The following is a 9,768-nucleotide window of genomic DNA, read 5'->3' as shown; positions in this document are numbered from 1 at the left end:
GAGGGACCCAGGAGAGGAAGGCCAGGATGGCAGCGTTTGCAGATAAGGCCACATTGGACCTGAGGAAGCTCCCACTTCTGCTCCTGCTCTGCGTGCAGCTCTCACACACCTTTCCAGTTCGAGGGGAGTCCCCAGAAGAGAAGAGCACACGAGTTGTTCAGGTAAACCCACCCTCCAGCAGGTGGTGGTTGACGGACGTGCTGGTTCTAAGGAAACTGTGTGGGTTGTTTCTTCTTTTTAGTTAAATCAGCCTGAAAGGAGTTATATGGATGTTTAGTTTGGGCTCAAACATCAGGAGTCCAGAGGGTTCCTCGCTGGGCTCTTTGAACTCTGGGAAGATACTGCTGTCGAGCTGCCCCCAGCCAGGGATCCCGTTCAGAAGGAATGGTCTTAATTATAAAAGTAGGGGATTTTCTTTCTGACTCACCTAAGATTTTCCTCAGCCATTATAGGCACCCCAGTCACCCTGTCTGGTGCCGTCTCTATGGACTTGTCTCTGAAGCCAGAAATCTCAGGTGGACCAGAGACCACAAGGACGGGAGATTAGAAGGAACTAGAAGTCAGTTTGTGGTGCAGTGAGATTTCCTACATCTGATTATGTATATAAACGTTTATGAAGCAAAACCAACGGTTACTTTCCATTGTAGGAAAGTCAGGCCAAATTTTGAAGAAGCACCAGAGAACGCTGTCAGAGAATTTGTTGCACACGATTTCCTTAGCTTTGCAGTTATAGAAAAGTAGTATTCTTTTTGTTTTTTTTCCTTTTCCTTTCTTCTTACATATCCCCTACAGTGATCTACCCTGGGCTAGAGGCTGGAGCCCCGTGAGCCTTGACTCTGTGCATGACTGAGCATTTGAGTCGTCCTCATGGCATTCCTGGGATCAGCTGTTATTATTCCCACTTTAGAGACCAAAGTGAATCAGTTAAATGACATGTCCAAAAATTCAGTTAATCTGTGGCAGAGCTGAGATTTGAACCCAAGCCTCTCTGAATCCAGTAAAAGCACAAAAGTGCTCTGTCTTGTGTCCCTTGCCAAGTGGAAGGTGTTCCTGGGCTGCTTAGGTTGAGAGAAGCCTCAGAACTGGTTTCCTCAGAAGCGTCAGTCCCTTCCAGAGGAGCTGTGGTGAGTAAATGGCTAATGTCAAGGATGGCGCTGTTACCCCAAACCCAGTTTGCAGTTCTTCTTGTGAAATTTTCAGTTCTCATTTGAGAAGCACCAGGGAGGTCTGGGATCTGAGTTGTCATCTTGGCAATTTCCTTCCATCTGTGCACACCCGTGTCTTAGGATGATTACATCTTCTCCATAGTATTGGAAAGATAATTAAAAGAGAATTTTCATTGATGCAATTAATACCTCAAGAAATCAGTAGCCAGTGCTATTTATTTTTTATAAAAGGAGCCAGTCCCCCGACTGTGTACTAGCACTTTGCATGGGGACTTGGGCTTCATCCCTTATGAAATACCTGCTTTCATGTATAAACACTAACTGGAACACTGGAAGTAAGGGGGCTGTTCTGGCCCATCGTCCCTGTTCCCTCAAAGTCGACCCCCAAATCCATGTGTTTGCTCGTCTCTCAGGGTGTTAGTCTGTCAAAAGTCTGCAGTGACTTAGAGAGGATACAGAATGCCCAGAGAACTGCAGGAATGACACAGCCAGTCCCCTCCCATATTTGTCTTTGCCCAGGACTACCTAGAAAAGTTCTACCAGTTACCCAGGAACAGATTCCGGTCTGAGAGGAAGAACAGCACCAGTGTGATTATGGAAAAGCTCAGAGAGATGCAGCGATTCTTTGGGTTGAACGAGACGGGGAAGCCCAATCAGGAGACCCTGGAGATGATGCAGAAGCCTCGCTGTGGAGTGCCCGACAGCGGTGATTTTATGTTAACCCCAGGGAACCCCAAGTGGAAACAAACTAACCTGACCTACAGGTGATGGCTCCTGGGACCCAGAATCTGATGGGGGTGTTTATGGAGCATGTGTGATGTGCCAGGCACAGTCCCAGGATGTGGGATGCAGGGGAGACAGGTGTCCCTGCCCTGAAGAGCCCAGAGTCTTGTGTGAAAGACCTCACAGGCCTCCTTACCCCACAGCCTGATATTCTTGTCCTTCTCCAGCAATCTCAAAAGGATGATGGCAACATTAGGCTGCCTCTCTATGAATTCCATTTAGGACTCAAACGAGGCTCGCTCATTGCTGAAGAGACTATAGCCCCACCTCCCTGCATCTTGATGATGACAGTAATGATCCCCAGTATCTGTTCAACACTCTGATTTGCCCAGTACTGAGCTGCACGTTTCACACATACTTAATCCCCACAACCACCCTATGAGAGGGCTACTATTTTATGATCATTTTATGAATAAAGAAATGCTTTAGATTTAAAGATAAGGAGTGAGCTGCCCAGAAGCCACATATGTCTGCAGCCCTGAGTCCTGCAACTGCTCGCAGACCCTCTCCAGGGGCAGCTCGGCATAGACCACTCACTCCTAAATGGAGAAGCTTGGTCTGCTGATGGGCGGCTCTTCTAAACCATAATGAATCCTTCTCCCGTTTTCTCATTTGAAGGATTATTAAGTACACCCCACAGTTGTCAGAGGCCAGTGTGGAGACAGCTATTCAGAAAGCCTTTCAAGTATGGAGTAATGTATCACCCCTGACCTTCACCAAGGTCTCACAGGGAGAAGCAGACATCAGGATCGCTTTCGTCCAAGGAGGTGGGCTTGCAGCTGTGGTGCTCATACTTGCTTTTCCTGGCTGAGCTGAGACTCCGCGGGCACCCCATGCAGACTGCTCTATTTCAGATCATGGTGACAATTCGCCATTTGACGGACCCAATGGAATCCTCGCTCATGCCTTTCAGCCGGGTCAAGGTATTGGAGGAGATGCTCACTTCGATGCAGAAGAAACGTGGACTGAAAATTCTAGCAGTAAGTCAACCAAAGTCATGTCAACAGGCAGCTTCTAAATATGTGTTTCTCACATAAGAAACTCCCCTTGGACACACACACAAAAATTCTGCTAACATTTCAAACTCACACAAGCTGACCACTTTAAATTTTTGCTACCTCATAATACTAAGTCAATTCAGGTTTCAAAAAAGTCCTAAGGCTAATTACTGACCGTGTTTTCCTAGGGCAGAAATCAGAAATCTACAGACTATGGCTAAATCCTGCCTGGTCCTGTTTGTATAAATAAAGTTTTATTGAAACAGCCACCTTTACTTGCTTATGTATTGTCTATGGCTATTCTCACGGTACAACAGCAGAGCTAAGTACTTGCTATGGAAACCACATGGCTCACGAAGCCTGAACTACTTACCATCTAAACCTTCACAGAAGAAGTTTGCTGACCACTACTTTAGGGTATACGTTTTTTTTTTTAAATATTCTGAAATTTCATGATGTATGGAGAAGGTCCTTATTTTTGAAAATTCAGAAATAATCAGGTTCATTTAGAAAACTATTCCACTTAGAAAACAGTCACTGTCCTTTTGGTCGAGTTATTTCATCTTCAGGGAGCTCTTTCTCGGTGGTTGCTCTTATGGGATAAACCACTCCTTTCAGGAGAAGACCTGAAGGGAAGAAATGGGGATGAGTAAGGAATATCCAGGCCAGGTGGAACTTCACAAGGCCACTGGGCAGCAATATGCCACAGAACACCGTAGAAAACAAGAAAGAAAACTTTTATCTTTGCTTGGGATCTGCTCCTCCCACCATTTTCTCAACATATACATTGTGTTTATTTCACCCAAGTCCCTGTACTGGGAGCTGTGTGAACCCAAAGATAAATAGCTCTCTCCACTACTTTGGATCTTTGTTGCCCTCCCCACTGGTCCATGTGGTCGTCACCTCTTACTTGAACTAAATGATCCAAATTCCCACCTGGACTGTCAACCTCCAATCTCTCCTACCTTGAAGTTTTCCCAGCATGCCAGCAAAATTTACATTTGGGAAGTCCATCTCAGATTATGTTACCCTCCTGCTTAAAATCCAGGTGTTACATTTCTGGACCACGTAATACTCAAATTCCTCTCCTTGGCATTCAAGGCTCTTGTTCGTTTGCAAACTCATCTTTAACACCTGTCTTCCTGTTTCACACGCAGAAGCCATATTGCACATTCACTGTTCCTACATCACACCATGCATTCCCAACCTCCCTACATTCGCTCACGTTACACCCCAGGTTCCTCCTTTCAAAATCTCTTTCTCTGCTCTGCCATATGCTTGCTTCCCCGTCTTGACTTCCAGCAGAAATGGGGACTTTCTCCTCAGAATGCCAACAGCCTTTGTTTCTCTTTCTCTAACTGCTCTCCTCATTGTGCTGTGCCATTCACGTTGTTGGCGTACATCTCCCTCTCTCAACTGTGCTTCATGAAAGAACCCCCAGAGCCCCTCACAACCTACTCCAGGCCCTCAAAAAATGTCTTCTGAGATGTATTCAGGAATGCAAAAAATGCAAGGATGTGATGATCAAGAGAAAGGGTCTAGGAGCATGGATAGAATTTCATGAGGCTAATTATAAATAGGAAGTTGAACGCTCTCGTCTGAGCACAGGTCATGCCATCAACCTGGATTTGACCTCAGCTGTACCACTTATCAGTTGTAAGACCTTTAAAGAGGTATCCAAAATCCATGGGCTTCAGTTCCTTTACTGTAAAAATATTTCTAATGATACTTCACACCAATGTTGTGAGGACTGAATAATATTACACGTCCCAGCATATAGAAAGTACTCTTTTTTGTTAAGGGGGACATGTAAGAAAATGCATGGTGTGTTTATGGGATGACCAGAATGAGGCAAGTCAAGCCCTCAGGTGTCTGCTGGGCAAGGGAAGGTCCTTGGACTTGGCCAAGTTGTAAGGGCTCCATCTGATGGAAGTGTGAGCCTGGGAAGGGGGTTCCCATCTGGGAAAAGCACTGCTCCTGGAAGTTAAAGATGGCAGAAGGAGCAGGGTTTTTCTCTTTCAAACAAGGGGGAAGGTGGAGAGTCCTTGAAGCTGCTTTGAGAACTCAGAATCAAGAAGGAGTTGGTGCTGGCTGATGGGTGACCAGGGAGGGAAAGCAAGTCCATTTGCACCTGAGGCTACACACAGCCCGGCATGTTTCTTCTCTAACTACCTGTGTGCTGAGGCTCTACTCAAGGGGCTGAGGGCCTGGGAGGCTGGAGAGGGCTGTGGGGCATCCTAAGACCATGGCGGCCCTGTCATCCCTCCTCTCAGCCTCAGGTCCACACCCAGGGAAGGGAAAATGAAAAAGACAGGTGTGGAAAATGTAGTTTCTCCAGCACTGTTAGCTTAGAAGCTACAGTCCTTAAGGTTCCACTGTCTCCACCCTTGGATCCACTTGAAGCCACTCACCATGCATGCTTGTGTTTCAGATTACAATTTGTTTCTTGTTGCTGCCCATGAATTTGGCCATTCCTTGGGGCTCTCTCATTCCACTGACCCTGGTGCCTTGATGTATCCCAACTATGTTTTCCACGACCCCAGCACCTATACCCTCCCTCAAGATGACATCAATGGCATTCAGGCCATCTACGGTAAGAGCGTGGGAAGAACCTTGAGTACATGGTGAGGTGTGGGCATATCTGGGATGTTCTTTGCAGTCTTGTCCATGGTAGTGGAAGTTGGAGGGTACCCAGGGGTCTGTCTGGGGTCTGTCAAAGGTGGCAGGTGCACACCACAGAGTAACACTCAGTGGGGACACCACTGAATTAGATGTACAGGTGACAACCACATAGAAGAGTCTTTAAAACATTCTGCTTCGTAGAAAAGAAACAAGATAATAATACATATTATACTGTGTTTAAATTACACAGTATTTGATTCCACAAATATCAGATGCATGTAGGCAAAGCAAGGCATGTCAAGAAACATGCTAAGCAGAAGATACATATTGCAGGTAATAGAACTGTTGTCTGTAGAGGAGGGAGGGGGGTGGGAACGGAGGATGCAGGAAAAGAGCGTTTCTTAAAGATGTGGCTTATGCTCTTCAGGGAGGGAGATGGAGGCCTCGGCTCTGAGACAAGTAGGGACCATCATGTGTCCCTCCCCCTGCCCTCCTGGCCCCAAAGGCCATAAGAACAGGGCACCCAAGAGAATGTTGGAGCGTCTCTAGGTCCCTGTGGAGGGAGGAGAATTGGGAGAGCACCAGAGAACCAAGCATACCAGCACAACAACTCGGGGCTTCCTTATGACGATAGAACTTTCCAGAACAATGAGACTCACAGTAGCTTCCTCTCTTTCCTGACTCCTTTCACCCTGAAAAAACCTCCTTCTTTTTCCCTCCACATTTTACATTCTCTTAGCTATTAGCCTAGCCATTCATTCAACAATGAAAAAACACATGAATATATATGAATATACGCAAATACCTACAGGAAAAAAATTGCTAACATTTGGCTTAGATTTATGCTATAGGACAAAAGATGAACATTGGTTCCTTTCCTGAAGTTGGGTGTTGGTGAGACAGCTGGGAGTGGATACCAAGGGACAGAAATCCAGGAGGAACCAAGAAACGGGACAGGACAGAATTAGGATTTTAAAGTACAGGGAGGGGAGGAGGATGCACAGAATTCAAATTATTTTCCTTCACAACATAACCTGCACTTATCTCCAGAAATCACCTCTCTTATTTGAAATGATAATAATGAGGTTAAGAGAGTCTAAAACCTTGTGGGATCGGCTGATAGAATTTTCGTCTTGCGAAAACCCTTCCCATACCTGGAAGAGCCCAGGTACTCCAGGAGTCACACTAGACTTAAACTTATAAAAAGATTTTCTTTCTTTTCTTTCTTCTCTTTTCTTTTTTTTTTTTTTTTGAGGTCCTTCAAGCAACCCTGTCCAACCAACTGGACCAAGCACACCCACAACTTGTGACCCCAGACTGACATTTGATGCTATCGCCACACTCCGTGGAGAAATACTATTCTTTAAAGACAAGTATAAGATTGAACTATTTCTTCCTTTATCTTAATTTACTGGCATAACTTAGAACTGGATTCTAATCAAACCCCATATTACACATCACTCAGCTTTTCCTTCAAATTCTGGGCTTGTGCACCTCATTGCAATAGATTGTGTTTTCTGGGTAACTCAAAACATCCAGGAAAAAAAAAAAAAAAAAAAAAAACCTCAAACACACATAAACATTCAGATGTAAGTGATAGCATAACAGACATGGGTCCAGCTGCTCAAGAATGCCACACACGGGTTTCCCGGACACAGAAACATCATCCAGTCCCATCCACATTCAGTCCAGTAAAAGAGACTATCCTGGGATAAGCTGCGGTGAGGGGGGTGAGTCATTTCACTGGTTGGATTTTTCAATTTTCCATTGGCCACTTGTGATTGTGTGATCGGGGCCAGATTTACTCCTATTGCTTTTGCTGGAATATTCTAAAAGTCTCAGCATTTTGTAGGAACACCAGTGAGACTTGTCAGGGCGTGAGGATGACAGGACAGACATAATCACAGAAGGTCACTCCCAGGACCTCCTCTAAAAACTGCCAAGTACCCAGCTTCACCATAGAGCCCTGGCTGCATGTTGGCTATGATGCTCACAAGCGGTTCGGTGGCATTGTCCCACCATCCCGGGGGTCTGGCCGGGTGGGCAGTGGCGCAGCACCCAGAGGGGCCGCCCACTCACATGTCCTGTGTGCCCTCCTCCCTTTTGCTCTGCTAGGTACTTCTGGAGGAGGCACCCACAGCTGCCAAGAGTGGACCTCAACTTCATCTCTCTGTTCTGGCCATCCTTGCCTGACGGTATACAGGCGGCCTATGAGGATGTGGACAAGGACCTCGTTTTCCTGTTTAAAGGTAATTGCCTATGATTCTCATCCTGTTTTAGTTGTCCCTGAAGCAAGGGGGAGGCTTCCAGAGTGAGGGGAGGTGAGCCGAGGAGAGCATGTTAGTGCTGGCTGGACGCGGTCAGGAGAGCGGGCTTGGTGGGGTCCCCGCCACTCTCTGCCATGTTAACTTGAGCAGGTCTTCCCTCCTCAGCCCTGTTGGCCCATCTACAGAATGAGAACACCTGTAGTGTTCCTCCACCCAGGTATGACAGCCTATGAGTCCCCACAGCTGGAATATCGTCTCTGCATAGGAGGCTCACAACATGAGATAGTCCCCCAGCTGTGGGGCCGGACATGCCTGGCTAAGAAGCGGAACTTGTTCAGGTGCTGGGACCGTGAGAGCTCTTCCAGTCCATGAACTGAACTTGACCACCATAGTCTTTTAAAGGCTCTTGTTCCATTGTTGTTTCTGTGGTGAATTTACACAAAGACTAAGAAGTGGTAGCATATCATGTCATAGGAACAGAAGAACCGTATCTGATCTGTGACCTGACTCGTTGGCAGGCAGGCAGTACTGGGCTCTGAGTGGCTATGATATCAAGCAAGGTTATCCCAAGGATATCTCAGACTATGGCTTCCCAAGCAGCGTCCAAGCCATCGATGCAGCTGTTTACTACAGGAGAAAAACCTACTTCTTTGTAAATGACCAAGTCTGGAGGTAAGGCAAACTACTATTTCAGCTGGAGATCGAAATGTATCTACAGACCACCAACACCCTGCCATGCGATGGCTTTAATATACTCAGGAGATCTTTGGTGGGCATTCTTCTTGGCAAAATGCTCAGTGTTGCCATGGATTTTGAAAGTGTAATTTTATAAAATTTAAAAGCCTTCCCAATGGTACTGACAATTCTATGTCAGGAAATAGAACAAATCTTAATAACACACCAGGATGAAATGCAAAGAAAGTTAGGAGTTGAATTCTAACACACTCAAGAAAATGCTATTCAGGTAGTTTACAGAATGTGGTGCCACATGGAACTTATTATCTCACTATTCAGAGAGGGTAGGGGGCAGAGGGGAAGGGAGAGAGACTGACTATGCACCCATTAAGGAAATCTTCAGAAAATAGAAACCCTTCCTTTGGAAAACAATTTGTGCTACCCATCAGATGCCTGTTTTAGTGTTGATGCTACCCACATATTTTATAAATAGAACATACCCTTAGGTAGAGAAGTTCACCATCCTTAGGCCCAGGAAATAAGACATTATGAAGACTGAATGAGGAAGTAGGTGTGAAGACACTTTGTAGAGTATATGCACTTTAAAGAAAATTATTGTCGCTATATACTATACTGGTTTTACAACATGGGACATTATTTTTTCATCAGATATGATAACCAAAGACACTCCATGGAACCAGGTTACCCCAAAAGCATAGCAAGTATCTTTCCAGGAATAGAAAGCACAGTTGATGCAGTTTTCCAGCAGAATTGTGAGTAGAAAAAAAAAAACTAATAATAAATTTGTTTACATTTTTAAAATAGCACATTTGCATTTAAATGTTTTATTGGAACAGGCATGGGGTGTCGTCAGTTGAAAAATATCTGAGATTTACCAGCTAATTGAATACATTATTTATTTATTTTTTTCACAGACGTCTTCCTTTTCTTCAGTGGACCAAGATATTATGCATTTGATCTTGGTGCTCATGAGGTTATTAGGGTTGATAGAACCAACAGATGGCTCAACTGTAGATAAAGCTGAAGCAGAGTCACACATGTTGCATCCACTTTCTGCATGTGGAAGGAAAGCCTAGTTTGCATATCCATTTTCTTCTCTCCTGTTTATACTTTTCTCAACAATAAGTAATGTCATTTGCTCTCACTGTCTTCATTGGACCTGCCGTCAGTGAAAATACATTTGGAGCATCCCATTGTCTCCAGGGCTGATTGAGTTCGTATGGATTCCATCTCAAG

The 9,768-nt window shown here is 45.2% G+C and overlaps 1 protein-coding gene across 1 annotated transcript; it reads left to right on the top strand.

Moving 5' to 3' along the window:
* The first annotated feature begins 1,685 nt into the window (after nt 1–1,685).
* On the top strand, nt 1,686–9,550 carry MMP8 (matrix metallopeptidase 8). The gene is made up of 9 exons (XM_055306338.1): nt 1,686–1,930; nt 2,568–2,716; nt 2,804–2,929; nt 5,379–5,540; nt 6,825–6,942; nt 7,685–7,818; nt 8,355–8,508; nt 9,181–9,284; nt 9,447–9,550. The coding sequence occupies exons 1-9, from the start codon at nt 1,761–1,763 to the stop codon at nt 9,548–9,550; spliced, it is 1,221 nt and encodes a 406-aa protein (XP_055162313.1). The 5' UTR covers nt 1,686–1,760.
* The last annotated feature ends 218 nt before the right edge of the window (nt 9,551–9,768 follow it).

The sequence above is a fragment of the Nyctereutes procyonoides genome, unplaced genomic scaffold (assembly GCF_905146905.1).
Source record: "Nyctereutes procyonoides isolate TBG_1078 unplaced genomic scaffold, NYPRO_anot_genome, whole genome shotgun sequence".
Classification (NCBI taxonomy): domain Eukaryota; kingdom Metazoa; phylum Chordata; class Mammalia; order Carnivora; family Canidae; genus Nyctereutes; species Nyctereutes procyonoides.
This window is presented reverse-complemented; position numbering and strand designations above follow the sequence as displayed.